Genomic DNA, 24,622 nt, shown 5'->3' on the forward strand with positions numbered 1-24,622 from the left:
TTGGAAATAGACAGGTAGGGATGGAAGGAGCCAGGGAATGGTGTTTGGAGGATTTTGGGATATTTGTCTGCTCAGGAAAAGCCTAGGGGGTTATTGAATCTAAAGCTTCAGCGGAGTTTCCATTCGGGACTATTGAGCTGCATTTCTGAGTCCTGTCATGTTTGGACTCTGAGTGTATCCAGTGCTTCAAAAACCTTGGGGACAGTCCTTGGAATTGCCGTAGGGCTATTTACCTGCATACACAGATATTTGTACACAGCTGCACCTGGCCTCATTTTTTATCCCAGCAAATAACGGGAACGCTCCTAACGGAACATAAATAGAGAACTAGTCAAAAATTATCCTCCTATTAAAAAGAATTAGGTAAATCTATAAGTAAGATAAATAAACAATATCAAGTGAAAAAATTAAAATAGAACAAAGCATAATATTGTAGGGTATGATCCCTTTTATGCCTTAGAAATTTCCAGAAAAATACCTAAGAGACCATTAATTGTTAATTGTGGATACTTGTAGGGAAAGTGGAAATGGGAATTGTAGGAGGATTGAGGAAGAGGACTTTTACTATATTTTAGATCTTTGTATGCTATTTCAATATTTAGTCTGTGAATGTGTTGCTTTTATTTTTTAAATACAATTATTATTTTAAGACAATAAAAGTGTGTTTTTCCTTAAGCTGCCATAATTCTGTTGTTCCTATTTTGCTCCTTCACTGCCGAGGTAAGAATTAAGCACAAGAAAGAAGTTCATTTTGGGGCATGATTTTCTAAGTAGAAATCATGTCCCAACTACCATGTGTCCATGGGCACATTTAAAACTCTACTATCGACAGCCCCATGTCACTTTGTGCTGTGCCTTGAAGTCAGCAGCACCTCTGCTCTATGTGCTTTTGGGGGGAGCGGGGACCAGTCCCTCTCCGTTGTTTCTCAGTGGACAAGACGGATTTGCTTTGCTTCAGCTGCTCCGATGGTTTCCTCTTTTCCAGAACAGCATGATTCCAGCAGGGCTGGCTTGGGAGGACATGCTGTACCCTCTATACCAGAAGTACAAGAATGCCATCACGTGGGGAGACCAAGATTTACTAAATATTATTTTTTACTTCAATCCAGGTAGGTGGTTTTTCCAGAACGTCATTTGTATTTTAGTGTACCCACCTCAACCCATAGAGCCAGGTCTACTACTGAGAGCGCGAGCCGTGCCTGGGGCCCCTCCCCACCTGCTGGCTCAGGCCCCTGGGATCTCGGGTCTTTGCGCTGCTGACACAAAGACCAAATGGTGAAACCTCCAACACTGGATCCATTTTTTGAGAATCTCTCTTAGATTTTGCCAGCACGATTCTTCTGAGGAGTACAGTCAAAAGTAATGGGAGGCACTGAACTAAATGACCACGTTATCTAGACATGAGGCCCTCCTCGCCTGAACACATCTGGATTGGAGGGAATGGATTCTTGGGATCCTTAAAGGGAAGTGACTTATTCAAGGGTAAAGAGCCCGAATAAGGACTCAGGTTCCCAAGCCCCTTTTTGTTTTCATTTGGGGCAAAGGAAATTCTTTTTATATTGTTATATCCATGATATGGTGGAGTTGAGAGAGGGAGAGAGACAAACATTTCTGGTCTGTTTTTATTTTGACACTTAAAACTAACAAAATTTCCTTTTAAAGACTTTGGCCTATGGTTGCAAATCACCCTGGACCCGCCTGCAATGTACCTTTATTTTCTTTAACAAAGCCCTGGAATAAAACCTAATCTCCTATATCTTTGAATCAAAAAGGATCAAATGCAGGGGGAGGGGCAGAAGCAGGTGGATAGTTTCTGGGAAAGATACCCAGTGCTCATTCATTAGACAAAGGGAAGATGTTGCCATTCACTTGTGACATTTCAGTCCTTTGCACTCTGATAATCACAGGGATTTTCAAGTCTGCACCTTCCGCTTTTTCTTGCTCAGCACATTTCACCTTTTTTTCCTAGGTGTAGCTGTGTTGGGTAAGATTCTCGACTACAAATAAAAGGCCCCTGGAGTCCGTCTAAATGCAAAGGGCACTTTATTTATTTATTTATTTATTTATTTATTTATTTATTTATTTTTATAAACCTTTATTGTTCAGATTATTACAGTTGTTTCTCCTTTTTCCCCCACATAACTCCCCTCCACCAGGTTCCCACCCCTCCCTCTGCCCTTTCCTCCCCCCCCTCCGCTGTCCTTATCCATAGGTGTATGATTTTTGTCCAGTCTCTTCCAGTACCCCCCACACAGACACCCTTTTCCCCCTGAGAATTATCAATCCACTCCCATTCTATCCCCCTGATTCTATTGTATTCACCAGTTTATTCTGTTTCTCAGATTTTTAATTCACTTGAGTTTTAGATTCACTTGTTGATAGTTATGTATTTGTTGTTCATAATTTTTATCTTTACTTTTTTCTTCTTTTTCCTCTTTTTAGAGAATACCTTTCAGCATTTCATATAATACTGGTTTGGTGGTGATGGATTCCTTTAGCTTTTTCTTATCTTTAAAGCTCTTTATCTGCCCTTCAATTCTGAATGATAACTTTGCTGGGTAGAGTACCCTTGGTTGTAGGTTCTTGCTATTCATCACTTTGAATATTTCTTGCCACTCCCGTCTGGCCTACATAGTTTCTGTTGAGAAATCAGCTGACAATCGTATGGGTGCTCCCTTGTAGATAGCTAACTGTTTTTTTCTTGCTGCTTTTAATATTCTCTCTTTGTCTTTTGCTCTTGGCATTTTAATTATGATGTGTCTTGGTGTGGTCCTCTTTGGATTCCTTTTGTTTGTGGTTCTATGCACTTCCTGGACTTGTAAGTCTATTTCTTTCACCAGGTGGAGGAAGTTTTCTGTCATTATTTCTTCAAATAGGTTTTCAGTGTCTTGCTCTCTCTCTTCCTCTGGCACCCCCATAATTCTGATGTTGGTACACTTGATGTTGTCCCAGAGGCTTCTTATACTATCTTCAACTTTCTGGATTCTCTTCTCTTCTTGCTTCTCCGAAGGAGTGCCCTTTGCCTCTTTGTACTCCAAATCTTTGACTTGATTCTTGTGTTCCTCTGGTCTGCTGTTGGGTCTCTGTATAATATTTTTTATTTCAGTCAGTGTATGTTTAATTTCTAATTGGTCCTTTTTCATATCCTCGAGGGTCTCGTTAAATTTATCGGCCTTTTCTAGGAAATTCTTGAAAAACCTTATAACCATGGTTTTGAACTCTATGTCCAGTTGTTTGTTCTCCTCCATTTCTTTCATTTGTGATCTGTTTCCTTGTTTCCTCATTTTCGCTGCTTCCCTGAGTTGGTAGGGTAGCTTTGTGTGTTAGGTGTCCTATATGGTTCAATGGGTCAGTCTCCCAGTTACCTGAGGTGGACACTCTTGGTGCACCCCTTTGTGGACTGTGTGTACAGCCTTGTTGTAGTTAAGTCTTGATTGTTGTTGGTGTCACTGGGAGGAATTGACCTCCAGGCCACTTGGCTGTGAGGACCCGCTGTGTCTATAACGGAAGAATTGCTGTGCTGGAGACACGTTTATGGGGCAGGACTTGTTCCAGTAGGGCTTTGGTGCTCACTGAGTCTGCCTCTTGAATGTGTCCCTTATGAGAATAGTTGAAATCTGGTGTCGTCTCACACAGACCACTAGATACACTAGTTTCTGGGTCTCCAATGGGGTGCAGGTCAGGTACTGTCTGAGGCCACCCAGCAGGAGCTACAGCAAGAACTACAGTTTTCTCCTCTTTGCTTGGGATTTGGCGGTTTTGGAGCAGTCTGACTGGAGCTGCAGTTTATTTGGTTAAGCTGCCACAGGGCAGGCCATTTATATGCAAAAGCCGCTGTGTGGAGCCTTGGCGGGTTTGTAGAACGTGCAGTGCGGGGTCTCAGGGCGGGGTGGGGGGTCTCAGGGCGTCACTAGGGTAGGGCGTGGCAAACAGTGATGGCTGCCAGCCAGCCTTCTCTGCCCTTCTGCGTTTCCAGGTCCCCACATCCCGCGCTCCAGTGCAGTAAACACTGATTGCTGGGCGCACCCCTGCAAAAAAGTCACCCTCACTTTCTGACCCGATGGCCGACAGTCCAGCTTCTCCCCGTAGGCGCCTGGATCCCCCGCGTGTCCCCAGAAACTGGAGTTCAGAGTGATCGGGAGCTTGTCTCCCTTCAGGTTGATAAAAAGCCATGCGCCCAGTCGCCCGCCACCAGCCCGATTCGTGTGCCTCCGTACCGCAGCTTTTCAGCGTTTGTGCTCCTTTCTCTTTCCTTCTAGTTGTTAAACTTCCACTCAGCCAGCTTTCCTGTGGATCTGGGTGATAGACGTTTTGTCTTTTAGTTGTAGTTTTGAAATTGTTGTGCGAGGCGGCAGTTTAGTTGTTTACCTTTGCTGCCATCTTGGTTTCTACTCCAGGCCTATAACTTCTTTGGCTAAAGATTTGTAAGCGAGACCCATCCATTGTTCTTGCAAAAGGCACTTTAAAAGAAAACCAAACTGCTGTTGCATGGACACAGGGCAGACAGGCCAGCAGGCTCAGCCAGAACCTGAAGCAGCAAAGAGAAATGATGGGGAGCCAGGTTGGACTTTCTTCCACTCAGGCTGGTTTTTCCTCTTTTAAAACTCGTTCTCTGCTCCTCAGACCTCAAAGCTAAGTACAGAGGTTTCAAACTCCAGGTCCAGCTGCACGTAATGACTGACTGATCCCAGTCTCACAGCCCCAGGGAGAGATCTGTTGGTTCCAGCGAAGCCAGTTAGGCAAGCATGATGCTTAGGGATAATGGCTGACATTTATTATGTACTAGTTGCCAGGTGTTGGTCTCAGCATTATCTTATTTAATCCTCACAACAACCCTGAGAATGTAAAGACAAAGCTACCAAGTGACAGCTAACAAGCGCTGGAGCACAGCATGAGCACAGGGCCCTCAGCTCCAGCCCTATGTATTTGGGGAGGAGATTTTGGAGAGGGGAATCCCAGAGAGCTGGGCAGCTACCCCACAGTGGATCTCTCTGCTGCATTATTTCTGTCCTTTCAATATTGCATTTTCCTTTCTGCTGAGTGGCTAAAACTGTCTTCCATAATCCAAATCTGTTTGAATTCCCAAACTGAGGAATTTAAATAATCTGCAGAGTTGCCTCCCCAGATACCCTCTGAGCCTATTGCAGATTGTTCAAGGATGTGACTAGTAAGTAAACAATGCTCAAAGGGAGTCACAGCAACTTGTAATTAAGCCCCTTGTCTTTATTTTATTTTTTTCCTTTGTTTTATTTTTTCCCATTACCTTCTTGTCTTTTTTTAGGCTGAAAACCAGCTGAGTAAATGCCTTCCTCACTACCCCTCTTAGATCCGTTGAATACAAGAATAAAGTAAAGTTTCCTGGCTTTACAGTAGTATTAGGTAACTCCTTGATTTTTTTTTTGTTGCATATGTTGCCTGCATTTAATCTGCTGTTTTATACTTTATTCAAGAATTTTATTAAACATGAAGTCTTTGTCCCAGCCGGCATAGCTCAGTGGTTGAGCACTGATCTATGAACCAGGAGGTCACAGTAGAATTCCTGCTGGGTTTTGGGCTCAACCCCTAGTTGGGGACATTAAGGAGGCAGCCAATTCATGATTCTCATCATTGATGTTTCCATCTCTCTCTCCCTCGTCCTTCCTCTCTGAAATGAATAAAAATATTTCTAAACAAACAAACATGAGGTATTTGAACTGAAATCCAGTGCTATCCATCACATTGAAAGGTTTTTCTTTGTTTATATTGTTTGTGAGCACTTTCTATAAACTTGAACAAACTACATTTAAAAAAAAAAGTTTTTTTCACCTCTATCCCTGGCAAGGAGAGACAGAGAAAAGATTGGGCCTGACACAGGAGATAAATATGCTTATTATTATGGTTCTTTGGGTTGCCACAGGTGAAGCAATGCATGCAAAATGGAACATATATCTAGATATCATTATTATAGACTAGAGGCCTGGTGCACAAAATACATGCACGGTGTGTGTGTGTGTGTGTGTGTGTGTGTGTGTGTGTGTCCCTCAGCCCAGCCTGCACCCTCTCTAATCTGGGACCCTTCGAGGGATGTCCGACTGCCTGTTTAGGCCCACCGGGATCGGGCCTAAACAGGCAGTCGGACATTCCTCTCACAATCCAGGACTGCTGGCTCCCAACCGCTTGCCTCCCTGCCTGCCTGATTGCCTCTAACTGCTTCTGCCTGCCAGCCAGATAACCCCCTAACCACTCCCCTGCCAGCCTGATCAATACCTAACTTCCCTCCCTTGCCAGCCTGGTCACCTCTAAATGCCCTCCCCTGCCAGCCTGGTTGCCTCTAACTGTCCTCCCCTGCTGGCCCGGTCACCCCTAACTTCCCTCCCTTGCCAGCCTGGTCCCTAACTGCCCTCCTCTAATGGTCTGGTTGTACCCAACTGCCCTCCCCTGCAGTCCTGGTCCCCCCCCAACTGCCCTCCCCTGCAGGCCTGGTCCCCCCAAACTGCCCTCCCCTGCAGGCCTGGTCCCCCCAACTGCCCTTCCCTACAGGCCTGGTCCCCCCATACTTCCCTCCCCTGCAGGCCTGGTCCCCCCAACTGCCCTTCTCTACAGGCCTGCTCCCCCCAAACTGCCCTCCCCTGCAGGCCTGGTCCCCCCCAACTGCCCTTCCCTGTAGGCCTGGTCCCCCCAACTGCCCTTCCCTACAGGTCTGGTCTTCCCTAACTTCCCTCCCCTGCTGGCCTGGTCCCTCCCAACAGTCCTCCCCTGCTGGCCATCCTGTGGTGGCCATCTTGTGTCCACATGGGGGTGGCCATCTTTTACCACATGGGGGAAGCCATCTTTGACCACATGGGACAGCCATCTTTTGTGTTGGAGTGATGGTCAATTTGCATATCACCTCTTTATTATATGGGACTAGAGGCCCGGTGCACGAAATTCATGCACGGACGGGGGGCGTATCCTTCAGCCCAGCCTGCACCCTCTCCAATCTGTGACCCCTTTCACAATCCAGGACTGCTGGCTCCCAGCTGATCACCTGCCTGCCTTCCTGATTGCCCCTAACTGCTTCTGCCTGCCAGCCTGATCACCCCCTAACCACTCCGCTGCCAGCCTGATTAATGCCTAACTGCTCCCTAGCCAGCCTGTTTGTCCCCAACTTCCCTCCTCTGCCAGCCTGATCACCCCTAACTGCCCTCCCCTGCAGGGTTGATCACCTCCAACTGCCCTCCCTTTCAGGCCTGGTGCCTCCCAACTGCCCTACCCTGCTGGCCATCTTGTGGTGGCCATCTTGTGTCCACATGGGGGCAGGATCTTTGACCACATGGGGGCAGCTATATTGTGTGTTGCAGTGATGGTCAATATGCATAGTACTCTTTTATTAGATAGGATAGAGGCCTGGTGCATAGGTGGGGGCTGACTGGTTTGCCCTGAAGGGTGGGGGTTCCCTTGGGGTGTGGGGCAGCCTGAGCAAGGGGCCTGTGGTTGTTTGCAGTCCAGCCACGCCCCCTGGTGACCCAAGAGGAGGCCCTGGTATCTGGAATTTATTTACCTTCTACAATTGAAACTTTGTAGCCTGGAGCAAAGCCAAGCCTGCTGCTAGCTCCGTGGCCAGCAGCGATTTCTGTTGGAGTTAATTCACCATCTATAATTGAAACTTTGTAGCCCTGAGTGGAGGCTTAGGCTGGCAACCGATGGCTTCTTTTGTTACTGTGGAAACCCAAGCCTCCCTCCTGCTCTCAGTGGCTGTAGCCATCTTGGTTGGGTTTATTTGCATATTTGCTCCTGATTGGCTGGTGTGCATGGCTTGGCTGGTGGGCGTGGCTTAGGCGTAGCAAAGGTGCGATCAATTTGCATATTACTCTATTATTAGGTAGGATATCCTGTAGCCAATGGTATCACTATTACAGTGTGTTTAAAGTCATTAGCTACAAAGGGGTTTTAGAACTCGTGCTGTAATTAGATGCAGGCCTGTGGGTGGGTGATTGCAGTGCTGGGTGACAGGCTGGTATAAGAGGAGACAGTTGAAGTCCATGGAGGGCACACAGGTGGGTCAGGCTACAGGTCATTTCCTGGCAGGTGAGCTAAGGCAGCTTCTTCAAGGGTTGGAAGACTGAGCTCACACCTTTACAGGTAAATTTGAGTTCAAGAGCAGAATCCCATAGAAAAGGTAAATTTGACAAGAATCAAAAGGAACTCTATGTAGAAAGAAGTGCTTGGGTTAATGCCCCGAGGCTGCAAGAAAAAAACTCCACTCAGGCAAGGGTGCAGGCGCAGACCGGGAGCAATGGATCAGATCGTGCTGGTTGTCATGAGAACAAGCTCTGGAAGCTGCTAAGGGGCAAAGCTGATTTTTTCATCCCTGATGGTCTCTGTCATTTTGCTTCTCTCTGTGCCTCTCTGGTTCTATTTTACTGTTTAGAAAGTGTTAACGTAAAAACCATTGAAACCTGTAAAGAATTTTTGTGAGTTTATTTGAGCCAAACTGTTGACATATGCCAGGAAGCAGAACCTCAACGAATTGAGATAATGCTCCGGAGAATGGCAGGTTACATTTGTATTTATACATTGCCATCACAGGAGGGACGTCGGTAGGTTACATGAAATCCATTGGTGATAGACTAGAGAGGCAGGAGAAAGCAAAGCGGGGAAACCCCTGGGATTGGATAAAAAGTAAAATGATAGACATCCTTAGGTGGGTGCATGAACAATTAACATGGTATTGAAGGAATTTGTGGTATCTGTCCTGGTGCCCAGCACATTTGGTTGTGCCCCAAGGGGTCCTGAAAAAGGAAAGTTACAAGTTACCCAGACATTTCAAGGGTATGTTTTCATAGATGCAAAAAGACAGATGGGCTCAGTTAAGGTAAAGGTTGACCTTGTCAGTGAAGATATGGGCCTAGGAGGTGACTGCCCACCATAACTGCTTTTAGTTTAATTTCAGACCATCCTTTGTGGTTTAGGTCTCTGAGTCTGCAAGACTGCCATGCAGGCCTCCCCTGAGCCTGTCAGGTCAGCATGTGGCCCCTTTCATCCACACAAGCATTCTCTATTTGCACATGGCCAAACCCTGAGGTTGTTTTGAACAATCTTACAAGCCCAAATTAATTATGCTGTTTCCTATGTTTTCTAATTCAAGATGAGACACAGAGAGAGAGAGAGAGAGAGAGAGAGAGAGAGAGAGAGATTGATTGGCTGTCTCAGCCTGTGAATTGATTCCCAGCTTAACTTTGAATCAGTTCTTTTTTGATAAGGATACAACTCCTGATCTGGTCATCAGTGGCCAAAGAAGCAAGGATATGTGGCATTTCTCTCTCTCAAACATGACCACCTAGGTCTGTCTCTGCTTTGAGGCAATTTTTAGAAAAATGGGTTGTGAGCAGATAAGGAAATGAAATTAGCCAAGTATAGATGACAAGGCAGGGCATCCAACTAGGATAGAAACAGTGGGGTTCTGCCCACAGGGAGAGAGAAGAGCTGAAGTGCCCCATGGGGTATATAGATTTTCTGTGAGTTCCATATCATATAGGAAGTTAGGAGAGTTTACTGGGGCCACAGGGAGCAGGACACATAGTCACATGGAACATGTCTCTTCAGTGGCCTTGTCAGGGTCTGTTCTTATACTGCCAGTGATCACTAGAGCTCTGCACTTGAGTGTGCAATCATATTGTATACGCCCTCCACCAAAAGCACCCGCAATTGGCAGTTATGAGTGTGTTGTCACCACCCACCCTCGGTTCCCCACTTGCCATCAGGAGATTGGAGCCTGACGGCTTGTGGGAGGGACCAGGAGGTGGTCAGTGTGCCTCATAATGACTGGTCAAGTGGTCATTCTGGTCGTTCTGCCGTTCTGTCAATTTGCATATTATATATATATATATATATATATATATATATATATATATATATATACACACACACACACACACACACACACACACACACACACATATATAGACTAGAGGCCAGGTGCACGAAATTCATGCACAGGTAGGGTCCCTAGGCCTGGACAGCAATCAGGGCCAATCTGTGAGGCAACTGGCTGGGCAATTGCCCCCCTCCAATCCCCCACCCCCACCCCCCGGCACCTGCCTAGGCTGGCCTGGGGTCTGCAGGCTAGGGGCAGCTCCTGCATTGAGCGTCTGCCCTCTGGTGGTTAGTGTGTGTCATAACAACCATTGTTCCACTGTTCGGTCCACCGTTTGGTCTGCTGTTTGGTCGATTTGCATATTAAGCTTTTATTATATAGGATGTGCTCCAATCCTTCTACTTCCAGGGAAAGGGGCAAAGGAGGGTTGCTGAAAGTGATAAGGGAGGCAGCAGGGTGAACTTTTTTTGTGGGGGGAAGAGTTTCCTCCTGATGAGGGGCTTCAAAGGACAGCAGCCTACTTCTGCTACCCTCTGTCTCCAGAGACACATTTCTGATTGGCATCTGGCAGGACAGAGCAATTGCAGGTACAGGACTGGGGGCGCCTTTCTGCATGCAGCTCCCTGGAGAGTCTCTTCCGGCCAAGGAAAGCTTTGTTCTAATAATTTATTCTGGAAACAGTGCTGCTGGGTGGTCTTGGGCAGGAGGGCAGAATGGAGGTGGGCAGGGCAGGGCAGGGCAGAAGGAAGTATGGGGTAGAAGACTGGGGTTAAGGGAGGAAGAGGGTGAAATCTGTGTGTTGGAGGCAGGGAGGGCTGGTGCAGAAGGAGAGTTGGGTTTAGCATAGGAAGGTTTGGAGGTACTGGGGGAGTAAGAGGGACCAGCAGTTGCCAGAACAGGGGAAAGGGTCTATGGAATCAGGTGGGGGTCCGCGAGGGTGAGTATAGACTAAGTCCCTTCCCCAGACCCTGACATCCTAGGTGGCTAGTGGGAGGGGTCCATAGTGAGGTGCTGAACCCCCTACACTTTGTGTCTGAGACTCCAGAAAATGTGGCCAACATGCCCAGCCCCTGCTACCCTGCCAAAGTGCTGCCATTTGGAATGCATTTGCAGACACATTGATTGTTTTTAAGTTAACCCTTTGCACTCGCTTGTTTTTTTCTCGATTCCTTTATTCTAATGCTAACTGTGTCAAGTCACACTTGACATCCGAGTGCAAAAGGTTAAAGCTTTTTAATTCACTGTTTTCCACTTGTCGCTTTTTATTTAAAAGGTGGATCCTGCTGGTGTGTGCTCCTTTGTGGGGTGGCAGGGGTGTTCTCCATGGGCAGAGATCCTATGAGAGACAGAGACAAAAGTCCCAGCGAGACATGGGGAATGAATAAACAGGATCATAGAGCAAGGAACAGGGAGAGAGATCACAGGGTGAGACAGCACATGACACAGGGTGCTGTGGATGGGGATAGAGCTTCCTGGCCTGGTGAGTGGGCTCCTTCGGCGGAGCCGCAGCTCTGTGGGCACCCAGAGCGCAGCTCCCAGGCCCAGGGGAGTCGGCGAACTGAAAGCCCTGGATAATTGGAGCTAATTACATTTGTGGAGTCATTACAATTATGGAGTCATTTATTAAAGGCCGGTGGCATACGAGGGGTTGATGGCCAGTGTCTTTGGAACCAGATGCGGGGCTGGTCCAGGAGAAGAGCTTGGCACTGGGTGATCCTGGTGTTTGACATCCATCCCTCTGGAGCACCTCGGAGGAGGGCCTCCACAGCATGGGGTATTGTCAGGGCTAGTTCCTGGCCCAGAATCTGCTTATCTGCCTCCTTCACCAGCGATGCTGTGGCAGCCACTGCCCGGAGGCACGCTGGCCACCCTGTTGCCACAAGATCTAGTCTCTTAGACAGATAGGCAACAGGTCTCTCCCAAGGACCTAGAGTCTAAGTTAGAACCCCTTTGGCAATGCCCCTTACCTCACTCACATAGAGGTGGAAGGGCTTCGTGATGTCTGGCAAGGCTAGGGCAGGTGCTGAGATGAGAGCCTTCTTTAGCTCCTCAAAGGCCCGTTGTTCCACTTTGGTCCAATTCAGTGGCCAACCTGGAGTGGCGGTGGCTTGCAATTGAACTACTAAAGGAGCTTGATGACTTGACAACCCCGGGGAGTCATTTATTAAAGGTCGGCGGCATACGAGGGGCTAAAGCTCCAAATCTTGCAACCCCGAACAGCTTGCCACTTCTGGCTTATATAGGCAGAATATCACAAAAGTATCGATTACATCTTTGCGTCTGGAATGAGGAACCTGTTTCGTGATTTTACAGAAGTGAAACTGAGCAAGTTAGTTATCTAAAGTATCTATGAATCACTGAATCAACAGAAACACATTATCTGGGACCACCTGGACAATTTAGAATAATTGTGCTGTCCAGATTCTGGGACCACTGAGTCAACAGGAATGCACTATCTGTAGTTACTGAGACAATTTAGGATAATTGAACTGTCTTGGGTCCCAGAGGAATGTGCTTTGATGACCAGTGAGATCATAATCAATGATGGGATATTCAAACTGCCATCAAGGGAGTATTCAATCATACATAAGTTCAGAAAATCAAAATAACTTTTAAATGAGTACAGAACCCAAAACAGCAAGTTTAAAATATTAAACAGCAATTTTTACCCAAGTATGGTTGCTACCATACTTCAATACTAGCCTAGGCATGGCTACCCACTATAAAATGCTTTTTTAAAATTAAAATGTTTTAATTTAAGACCATACTTTGTGTTTGCTTTAGGACTCTGAGTTTGCAAGGCCGCCACACAGGCCTTCCCTGAGCCTGTCAGGTGAGCACGTGGCCCCCTTTCCTCCACAAAGCTGTCCAACCTACTCTCTGGGGTTTTCCAGGCTTATGCTTGGTCCTCCCCTAACCAATCCAAGGCCTGGGTATCCTGGGGTTCTGCACCCCACCTAATCTCATTCTTTCCCCAGTTTTCCCAGGCTGGACCCTTTATGCCACCACTGTGGCTCCTACAGTGCACGCCCCAGAGCTCTGCTGCTTCATCTTGTTTCTGCTGAGCACATGCTCACTCCTGCTGCGCCATGTTGGCTTCCACTGCACAGGTGCCGAGTAAAGGAATTTCGCTGCTGCTTATCCTTCCACTCTGGGATCCTGACCAATGGCTGGTTTTCTCCAGACATTCTTCCTGCCCAGTGAGGGTGTGGTTGTTTCCCGGGGAGCCTGTGAATGCTGCAACTTCCTAGTGGCTCAGGCTTACTGTCTGATTCCGCTCACCAGTAGATTAGGCTTAAAGTCTGATTCCATTTATTCCCTTCATTTATTAATCCTCACCAGCTACCTACACTGACATAAGTACTAGTACAGTCTGCCAGAGGGATATGTGGTAGCCTCTTCATTCTTCACTTTCCTGGTAAAGCTCTCTGTAAGGGTTCTCTAAGCAGTGGTTCTTTCCATGAGAAATGAATGCTATCAACCCAACCCACTAGCACATCTTTAAACTGCCTTTCTGACAGTGTAATCTATCTTCTCTAATTCTTCTGTGCTCTCACACGGGCCTTTCTCCTGATCAATAACCCACATTCACAGAGAACTCCAGTCCATATGCCTGTAGCCCTGTCTTTAAAGCCATCAAGCTGAGGGACAGGAAGCTGGGGAGTTATGGATTTATTGCTAATTGTGTTATCCTATTCACCAAGAGGAAATTTTCTGAGCTCAACAGGATTACAGCAGAGTTTCTTGGTTTGGTGCTATGGCGGCTGCGGTGGCTGTCCACTCCCTGGGTGATGTTTGGGGTACTCTTGTTCTCCAGTCACCGGATGGAAGTTGCAGCTTCTCTCGTGTATTACAACTAATGTCTCCCTCCAAACATGGCCAACTGGCCCCAGGGGTGGGTAATTTCGCCCTTGGCTAAGAACCACTGGGTTAGAGAGATAAACACACAGGTGTACATATGTGCGCATGCTCTCGCACAGTGTGTATTGTCACCATGGCATAGGAACTTTCTTTTGGATTTTTTCTCCTTGGCTGTTGTTTGTTGGTTTTAATTTTTTAAAATATATTTTTATTGATTTCAGAGAGGAAGGGAGGGGGAAAGAGAGATAGAAGCATCAATGATGAGAGAGAACTATTGATCAAGCCCAAAAACCGGGCATTTGCCCTAACCAGGAAACGAACCATGACCTCCTGATTCATAGGTCAACTCGCAACCACTGAGCCACGTAGCCAGGGCTGTTGGTTGGTTTTTAATCCTAAGAAAAATCTTCGCTTTAATCTTAACTCCCATTTTGGGGGTCTGTCTATGTCACAAAATCTTTCTGAATAGTTGATTATATCTGGTAACACTATTAACTACCACTATGTGCTTAATACTCTGCTAAGTATTTTACATGAATTTTTTACATTTAATTATCAAAATAAGAAGGAGGCCCTGTATTCCCATTTTAAAGGTGAAAAAACCCGGAAGCACAGGAATATTAAGTCACTGGACCTAGGTTTCACTGTGTTTGGATGAGAGTTGGGATTCAGACCAGTTGTCTGAGCAAGGGCTTGTGTGCCTTCTTATCCCCTGTTCTCCTTTCGGGCGGAGGGACTGACAACATCACTAATGTATACCCTCTTAATTTCTGACCTCAGGATATTAACAAATGTGTTGAAATGTGGTCCATGAATCATAATCACAAATGTGCATTTAAGTCATCTGCTATGTGCCATTTATGGAAACTTTGATTTAATCGTCAGGTTTGCTGAAGAGACAGCACTGATTGTGGACATGTCCTTCTCTTGTCACCACCAGAGTGTCTCTATGTGTTCCCCTGCCACTGGAACTACCGTCCTGACCACTGCATGTATGGCAGCAACTGCAAAGGGGCGGAGCTCGAAGGGGTGTCTGTTCTGCACGGGAACCGAGGTGTCTACCATGATGATAAGCAGCCGACTTTCAAAGCCCTCTATGAAGCCATACGGGACGTAAGTGTGTTCTTGCTACTACTCAGCAGGCACGAGCTTACAGCATGAAGAGCGTGGGTGCTTTAGTCATTCTCTTCTTTGAAGGCCAAATACTTTCCCACAGCATTGAACTATACCAGTTTTCCCCAAGCTAAGAAACGAATACTATACTATACTATACTATACTATACTATACTATACTATACTATACTGACTATACCAGGCGTCCTCAAACTACGGCCCGCAGGCCACATGCGGGTGTTTTTGCCGTTTTGTTTTTTTGCTTCAAAATAAGATATGTGCAGTGTGCATAGGAATTTGTTCATAGTTTTTTTTAAACTATAGTCCGGCCCTCCAACGGTCTAAGGGACCGTGAATTGGCCCCCTGTTTAAAAAGTTTGAGGACCCCTGGACTATACTATATTGACTATACTATATTATACTATACTATACTTGACTATATTTTATTCGCTCTTTACTTAGTATTTCCAAGTAAGTCACACACTTTTGTTCCCATAAATTCACTAATGGAGGAAATTTTATATCATAAAGAACCACCCTGTGCCAGTTGCCATAATAGAGGGTGATGGGGTCAAGGTAAAGATAACACAAGAACAAAATGATGTTCATTTCAAACTACTAGTAAGTGTGTTGCCTGGGTGCCAGTTCCACCCTGTTGAGCAATCAGGTGTGGAGGTGGTCAGTTAGGAAAGGAACCGAACTGAAAACAACAGTCCAGTAGTTATGTATGTGCTGCTTCAGAGGGCAAGGGAGCCCAGCGCCTCTTGCTCAGAGCTCCCCGCCACCCCACCAAGTGCTGAGCGAGGGCGAAGGAATCAGCACAAACGCAGGAATCATTTCAACTCCTGCAGCTTTATGGGCCCCAACCCCAGGGAGGCTGGATGAGAAGGAAAGGAGGGAAGAAGGGAAAGGTCACCCCTGTCCTCCCCCATAAGAAGGCCTCCAGCCGAAACCGGTTTGGCTCAATGGATAGAGCGTCGGTCTGCGGACTGAAGAGTCCCAGGTTCGATTCCGGTCAAGGGCATGTGCATTGGCTGCGGGCACGTCCCTGGTGGGGGGTGTGCAGGAGGCAGCTGGTCAATGATTCTCTCTCATCGATGTTTCTAGCTCTCTATCCCTCTCCCTTCCTCTCTGTAAAAAATCAATAAAATATATTAAAAAAAAAAAAAAAGAAGGCCTCCACATGGAGGTGCCTGGGACAGGAGTGCATACATGGATAGAGCTAGGGCGTAGGCACTGAGTGTGACTACAGCTGCCTCAAGAAAATGACAGGGCACTGTTTATGCCCTATATCTGGTGTGGGGAGGACAGCTTTTCCCCAGAAGCCTCCCAAGAAGCCCGGAAATCGCCTACGGTTGAGTCAGAGAGATCACACACAGGGTTTTGCCTGGAACTGCACTCCTCAAGGCCTGAGGCCCCCTCTTACTACCGTGAAGAGATTGGTTAGCAAATGCTGAGGAGGACTTCTAGATCTATGTGAATTATCTTTTGAAATAAGTGGCATGATTGAAATAACCATACTTTGAGGTCCACCACCTGAAATCACGTGAAGTACTGCCTGCTAGCACAGTAGACTCCCATATCCGTGGGGAGCACGCTGCAAGACCTAAGTGGATGTCTGGACCTGCGGGCAGTGCTGAGCCCTGTATATACCATGTTTTTTCCTTTACAGCACTCCCCCCTTATTTGCGGATTTGCTTCCCATGGTTGCACTGACTGGCAATCAACGACAACCTAAAAATATTAAATCGAAAATTACAGAAATAAATAATTTAAAGTTTTAAATTGCACACTTCCCTAAGTAATGTGATGACATCATAATGTCACCACTCAAGTCATTTAGTAGCTATCTTAGTTATTAGAGTACATTGTTAAAATGGATCTATTTTACTACTAGTTATTGTTAATTTCTTATTGTGTCTAATATATAAATGAAAATGTTTTATTGTTAACAGTATTACAGATGTCCCCCGGTGCCCCCCACTTCGACCTCCTCCACCCAGCTACTACCCCACCCCAGGCCTTCACCACACTATTGTCTGCACCCATGAGCTACGCATATATGCGTACAAGTTCTCTTTCTGTCCCCACAAACCCTTCCACTTGGGCTGTTTCCAGATCTTGGCTATTATAAATTGTGCTGCTGTGAACATAGAGGTGCATCCATTCTTTCTGATTGGTGTTTTGGGATTCTTAGGATATATTCCTAGAAGTGGGATTGCTGGGTCAAATGGCAGTTCCATATTTAATTTTTTGATGAACTTCCACACTGTTTTCTATAATGGCTGCAGCAGTCTGCATTCCCACCAGCAATGTATTAGGGTTCCCTTTTCTCCACGTCCTTTCCAGCACTTGTCATTGGTTGATTTGTTGATGGTAGCCATTCTGACAGGTGTGAGGTGATACCTCATTGTGCTTTTAATTTCCATCTCTCAGTTGATTAGTGATTTTGAGCATTTTTCCATAATGTCTCTTGGCCATCTGTATGTCCACTTTGGAGAAGTGTCTATTCAAGATCTTTACTCAATATTTAAATTGGATTGTTTGTCTTCTTGGTGTGGAGCTATATACAAACTTTGTTTATTTTTTAAATTAACGCGTTTCAAGGTGCATCATTGGCGAATATGTTCTCCCATACAGTGTGCTCCCTTGGTGCTTTGCTGATGGTTTTGTGGGGTTTCTGGTTTGTTTGTTCTCAGTTCTTGTGTGTGTGTTTTGTTTATTTGTTTCCTGTGCAGAAGCTGTTTACTTTGATGAAGACCCACTTGTTTATTTTTCCTGTTTCTCTTGCCCTAGGACAGTGATGGCGAACCTATGACACGCGTGTCAGCACTGACACGCGTAGCCATTTCCGATGACACGCGGCCGCTGAGGCGGCCGCATGCCGAGGATGAAACATTTGCTGCTCCTTAGGATGAAACATTTGCGAAATAATGTTTTTTCCTCAAAGTGACACACTACCCGAGTTATGCTCAGTTTTTTGGCAAAGTTTGACACACCAAGCTCAAAAGGTTGCCCATCACTGCCCTAGGAGATGGGTTGGCAGAAATTCTGCCATGTGAGATGTATGAAATTTTAATGGTGATGTTTTCTTCTAGAATTTTTATGTTTTCCCAAGTTACATTTAAATATTTTATCCATTTTGAGTTTGTTCTTGTGTATGGTGTAAGTTGGTGGTCTAGTTTTATTTTTTTTGCATGTATCTGTCCTTTTCCCCCAGCACTATTTATTGAAGAGACTGTCTTTACTACATTGTATGCTCTTGCCTCCTTTGTCAAATATTAATTGAGCGTAATGGCTTGGGTCAATTTCTGGGGTCTTTGTTCTGTTTCATTAAAGTATATTCCTATTCCTGTTCTAGTACTAAGGTGTTTTGATTATAGTGGTTTGTAGTATAACTTGATATCTAGTCTTATGATTCTTCCAACTTTGTTCTTCTTTCTCAAGATTGTTGAGGCTATTCAGGGTCTTTTGGAGTTTCAAATAAATTTTTGAAATATTTGTTCTAGATCTGTAAAATATGCCATTGGTGTATTAATAGGGATTCCATTGAATCTATAGTTTGCTTTGGGTAGTATGGACATTTTAAAGATGTTAATTGTTAAAATCCATGAACACGGTATATGCTTTCACTTGTTTGTATATTCCTCTATTTCTTTTCTCAATGTCCAATAGTTTTCTGAATACAGGTATTTTATCTCCTCACTTCAGTCTATTCCTAGGTGCCTGTTTTTTGCAATAGTAAGTGGGATTGTTTTCTTAGTTTCTCTTTCTGAGTGTTCATTATTGGTGTATAAAAATGCCATCAATTTCTAGGTATTAATTATGTATCTTGCAACTTTGCCAAATTCATTTAAGTCTAGTAGCTTTTTGGTAAATTCTGTAGGATTTACTATGTACAATATCATGTCACCTGCAAATAATGACAGTTTTAATTCCTCCTTTCCAATTTGGATGCCTTTAATTTCTTCTTCTTTTCTGATCACTGTGGCTAGGACTTCCAGCACTATCTATACTAATAATAGCCTAGGTCCGTGGTCGGCAAACTGCGGCTTGCGAGCCACATGCGGCTCTTTGGCCCCTTGAATGTGGCTCTTCCACAAAATACCACGGCCTGGGCAAGTCTATTTTGAAGAAATGGCGTTAGAAGAAGTTTAAGTTTAAAAAATTTGGCTCTCAAAAGAAATTTCAATTGTTGTACTGCTGATATTTGGCTCTTTGACTAATGAGTTTGCCGACCACTGGCCTAGGTGGTTGTCATGCATCACACCCTAACGTCGTCATAAGATGGCCGTCAAAAGATGGCCGCGTGCACAGTGGAAGCGGGGCCCAGCGGAGGAGGCGGGTCGCGATAGGGGAGGGTATTTGTTGGCGATCAGGCTGGCAGGGGAGGGCGGTTGTGGGCAATGAGGACAGCAAGGGAGGGCAGTTGTGGGCCATCAGGCTAGCAGGGGAGGGCAGTTGTGGGCGATCAGGTTGACAGGGGAGGACAGTTGTGGGCCATCAGATCGGCAGGGGAGGGAAGTTGGGGGTGATCAGGCCTGCAGAGGAGGGCAGTTGGGGGCAATCAGACCTGTAGGGGAGGGCAGTTGTGGGTGATCAGGCTGACAGGGGAGCAGTTAGACATCAATCAGGCCAGCAGGAGAGCAGTTAGGGGTGATCAGACTGTCAGGCAGAAGTGGTTAGGGGCAATAAGGCAGACAGGCAGGTGATGATATATAATTAAATTCATCTGATCTAGTGTGTCATTTAAGGTATCCATTTCTTGTTGATTTTTTGTCTGGAAGTTCTATCCAGTGATGTCAGTGGGGTATTAAATTCCCCTACTATGATTGTATTGTTGTCGATCTCCCTTTTAAAGTCCACAAAATTTTAGAAAATATATTTAGGTACTCCTAAACTGGGTGCACATATGTTTTCTAGGGTTTTACCCTCTTGTTGGATCAACCCATTTAGTAGTATATAGTGATTTTCTTTGTCTCTTTTTTGGCCTTTGTTTTAAAGTCTATTTTGTAAAATATTTTTCCATCCCTTTAGTCTCGTACTGTGTAAGTCTTTTGTTCTGAGGTGGCCTCTTTTTTTTTTTTTAAATATATTTTATTGATTTTTCACAGAGAGGAAGAGAGAGGGATAGAGAGTTAAGAACATCGATGACAGAGAAACATCGATCAGCTACCTCCTGCACACCCCCCACTGGGGATGTGCCCGCAACCAAGGTACATGCCCTTGACCGGAATCGAACCTGGGACCCTTCAGTCCGCAGGCCGACGCTCTATCCACTGAGCCAAACCGGTTTCGGCCTGAGGTGGCCTCTTATAGACAACATATATATGGGTCATATTTTCTTATCCTTTCAGCTACTCTATATCTTTTTATTGGAACACTTAATCCATTTACAATTAAGGTTATTATTGATGGGTACTTATTTATTGCCATTTTTATTTTTTAAGTTTGTGTTCCTCTCTTGCTATTTATTTTTAAAATTATTTATTTATTTATTTTTATTTTTATTTTTATTTTGTCAAATCTTTTATTTATTTTTATTTTTTTATTGTTTAAAATATTACATATGTATCCTTTTTCCCCAATTGACCCCCCGCCCGGCCACTCCCACCCCAAAGACAAGCTCCCACCGCCCCAGGGTCTGTGTCCATTGGTTATGCTAATATGCATGCATACAAGTTCTTTGTTTGATCTCAAACTCCCCTTCTCCCCTGCCATTTGTCTCTGGCTCTGTTTTTATTCATCAGTCTATTTGATCATTATATCCCACATATGAGTGAGATCATGTGATATTTATCTTTCTCCTCCTGAGCATTATTTCACTTAGGATAATGCTCTCCAGTCCCATCCATGCTATTGAAAATGGTAAAAGTTCCTTCTTTTTTATAGTGGCACTAGAGGCCCAGTGCACGAATTCGTGCACCAGTGGGGTCCCTTAGCCTGGCCTGTGGGATCAGCCAAAACCAGCTCTCCAACACCCCCTGAGGGGTCCTGGATTGCAAGAGGGCACAGGCCAGGCTGAAGGACCCCACTGGTGCACAATTGGGACCTCGAAGGGACCCTGAGAGGATTCCAGGGTGTGTCCACCCCATCTCACTTAGTCCCAATCAGCCAGATCCCAGCAGCAAGCTAACCTACCTGTTGGAGTGTCTGCCCCCCTGGTGGTCAGTGCACGTCATAGTTGAGTGGCCTTAGCATATCATTAGCATATTACGCTTTGATTGGTTGAATGAACGACCGGACATTTAGCATATTAGGCTTTTATTATATAGAATAGTATTCCATTGTGTAGTTGTAGCACAATCTTTTAATCCACTCATCTGCTGATGGCTTAGGCTGTTTCCAAATCTTAGCTATGGTAAATTGTGCTGCTATGAACATAGGGGTGCATATATCCTTTCTGATTGGTGTTTCTGATTTCTTGGGATATATTCCTAGAAGTGGGATTACTGGGTCAAATCGGAGTTCCATTTTTAGTTTTTTGAGGAAACTCCATACTGTTTTCCACAGTGGCTGCACCAGTCTGCATTCCCACCAGCAGTGCAAGAGGGTTCCTTTTTCTCCACATCCTTTCCAGCACTTGTCGTTTGTAGATTTGTTGATGATAGCCATTCTGACAGGTGTGAGATGATATCTCATTGTTGTTTTGATTTGTATCTCTCATATGATTAGTGACTTTGAGCATGTATTCATATGTCTCTTGGCCTTCTGTATGTCCTCTTTCAAAAAATGTCTATTTAGGTCATTTGCCCATTTTTTGATCGGATTGTTAATCTTCCTTTTGTTAAGTTGTATGAGTTCTCTGTAAATTTTGGAGATTAAACCCTTATCTGATAGCATTGGTAAATATGTTCTCCTATGCAGTGGGCTTTCTTTTTTTCTTTTTTAAATTTTTTTATTGGTTTCAGAGAGAAAGGGAGAGGAAAAGGGAAAGAGAGATAGAAACACCAAAGATGAGAGAGAAGCATTGATCAACGGCCTCCTGCACGCCCAACACTGGGGATTGAGCCCACAACCTGGGCATGTGCCTCTGACCGGAACCGAACCTGGGACCCTTCAGTCCACAGGCCGACACTCTATCTGCTGAGCCAAACCAGCTAGGGCTGCAGTGGGCTTTCTTGTTGTTTTGTTGATGGTTTCTTTTGCTGTGCAGAAACGTTTTATTTTGATGTAGTCCCATTTGTTTATTTTCTTCTTAGTCTCCATTGCCCTTGAAGCTGTATTGTTAAAGATATTGTTACAACTTACATCTTATATTTTGCTGCCTATGGAGTCTTCTAAGATTTTTATGGTTTCCCATCTTACATGTAAGTCCTTTATCCATTTTGAGTTTATTTTTGTGTATGGTGTAAGTTGGTGATCTAGTTTCATTTTTTGCATGCATCTGACCAAATTTCCCAGCACCATTTATTGAAGAGAATGTCTTCACTCCACTGTATGGTCTTGCCTCCTTTGTCAAATATTAATTGAACATAATGGCTTGGGTCGATTTTTGGTTTCTCTGTTCAGTTCCATTGGTCTATATGTCTGTTCTGGTGCCAGTACCAGGCAGTTTTAAAAATATATATTTTATTGATTTTTTTACAGAGAGAAATGGAGAGGGATAGAGAGTTAGAAACATCAATGAGAAAGAAACATTGACCAGCTGCCTCCTGCACACTCCATACTGGGTATGTGTCTGCAACCAAGGTACATGCCCTTGACTGGAATCAAACCTGGGAACCTTGAGTCTGCAGGCCATCGCTCTATCCATTGAGCCAAACTGGTTAGGGCAGTACCAGGTGGTTTTGAGAACAATGGCTTTGTAGTACAGCTTTATATCTGGTATTGTGATCCCTCCAACATTGTTCTTCTTTCTCATGATTGCTGCAGTTATTCAGGGTCTTTTTTTTATTCCAGATGAATTTTTGGAGAATTTGTTCTAGGTCTTTGAAGTATGCCATTGGTATTTTAATGGGGATTGCATTGAATTTATAGATTGCTTTGGGTAGTATGGACATTTTAATGATGTTGATTCTACCAATCCATGTACATGGTATATTCTTCCATTTGTTTATGTCTTCCTCTATCTCTTTTTTCAGCATCCTATAATTTTCTGAGTACAGGTCTTTTACCTCCTTAATTAAATTTATTCCTAGGTATCTTAATTTTTTTGTTGTTGCAATGATAAATTGGATTCCTTTTTACATTTCTATTTCTGTGAGTTCATTATTGGTGTATAGAAAAGCAATAGACTTCTGGGTGTTTATTTTGTATCCTCCTACATTGCCAAATTCATTTATTAAGTCTAGCAGTTTTTTAATGGAGTCTTGGGGTTTTCTATGTACAATATCATGTCATCTGCGAATGAGTTTTACTTCTTCTTTTCCAATTTGGATGCCTTTTATTTCTTCTTCTTGTCTGATTGAACAGAATTTATGCCTTTTATTTCTTCTTCCAGTACTATGTTGAACAGGAGTGGTGAGAGTGGGCATCCCTGTCTTTTTCCTGTTCTTAGTGGAAATGGTTTTAGTTTTTGCCCATTGAGTATGATGTTGGCTGTAAGTTTGTCATATAAGGCTTTTATTATGTTGACGTATGAACCTTCTATTCCCACCTTGCTGAGAGTTTTTATCAAGAAAGGGTGTTGGATTTTGTCAAATGTTTTTTCTTCATCAATCAATATGATTATATGGTTTTTATGTCTCAGTTTTTTTATGTGATGTATCACATTTATTGATTTGTGGATATTGTACCATCTTTTCATCCCCGGAATAAATAACACTTGGTCATGTGCATTATCTTTCTAATGTATTGCTGGATTAGATTTGCTGGAATTTTGTTGAGAATTTTGGCATCTGTGTTCATGAGGGATATTGGCCTGTAATTCTCTTTCTTTGTATTGTCTTTATCTGGTTTGGGATTAGGGTAATTCTGGCTTCGTAGAAAGAGCTTGGAAGTGCTCCTTCCCTTAAATTTTTTGAAGTAGTCTGAGGAAGATAGGTTTTATTTCTTCTTTGAATGTTTGCTAAAACTCCCCTGTGAAGTCGTCTGGTCCAGGGCTTTTGTTTGTTGGAAGATTTTTTATTACTGTTTCAATTTCCTCCAGAGTTATCAGCCTATTCAAATTTTTTTATTCCTCCTGGCTGAGTTTTGGAAGGTAGTATTTTTCCAGGAACATGTCCATTTCTTCTAGGTTGACCAGTTTGTTGGAGTAGAGTTGCTCATAGTATTTTTTTATGATTCTTCATATTTCTGTGGGGTCTGTTGTTATTTCACCTCTTTCATTTCTGATTTTGTTTATTTGGGTCCTCTCTCTTTTCTTCTTGGTGAGCCTGGCTAGAGGTTCATCAATCTTGTTTATCCTTTCAAAGAACCAGCTCTTGGTTTCATTGATCTTTTATATTGTTTTTTTACTCTCTATGTCATTTATTTCCACTCTGATCTTTACTATTTCCTTCCTTCTGCCCACTGTGGGCTTTTCTTGTTGCTCTCTTTATAATTCTTCAAGTAGCAGAGTTAGATGGTTTATTACCAGTTTTTTGAGATAGGCCTGTAATGCTATGAACTTCCCTCTCAGGATTGCTTTCACTGTGTCCCTGAGATTTTGAATTGTTGTGTTTTCATTGTTGTTTGTTTCCAAGATGTGTTTTATTTCTTCTTTGACCTCTTTGGTAACCCACTCATTTTTTAATAGTATGCTATTCAGCCTCCAAGTGTTTGAATTTTTGTGATTTTTTTTTTTTTACTGTAGTTGATTTCTAATTTTATGCCATTGTGATCTGAGAAGATGCTTGATATGATTTCAATCCTCTTGAATTTGGAGAGACT

General features: G+C 44.2%; 1 protein-coding gene across 1 annotated transcript in view; it reads left to right on the plus strand.

Annotated features, from left to right (window-relative positions):
- GXYLT2 (glucoside xylosyltransferase 2) overlaps nucleotides 1–24,622 on the plus strand; it is a 75,463-nt gene that overhangs the window by 28,870 nt on the left and 21,971 nt on the right. Inside the window, exons 4-5 of the mRNA XM_079795699.1 lie at nucleotides 986–1,109; nucleotides 14,637–14,809. Of these exons, the coding sequence (XP_079651825.1) occupies nucleotides 986–1,109; nucleotides 14,637–14,809 (297 nt within the window). The remainder of the gene's footprint in view (nucleotides 1–985; nucleotides 1,110–14,636; nucleotides 14,810–24,622) is intronic.

The sequence above is a fragment of the Cnephaeus nilssonii genome, assembly GCF_951640355.1.
Source record: "Cnephaeus nilssonii genome assembly, chromosome: 17".
In the NCBI taxonomy this organism is placed as follows: Eukaryota; Metazoa; Chordata; class Mammalia; order Chiroptera; family Vespertilionidae; genus Cnephaeus; species Cnephaeus nilssonii.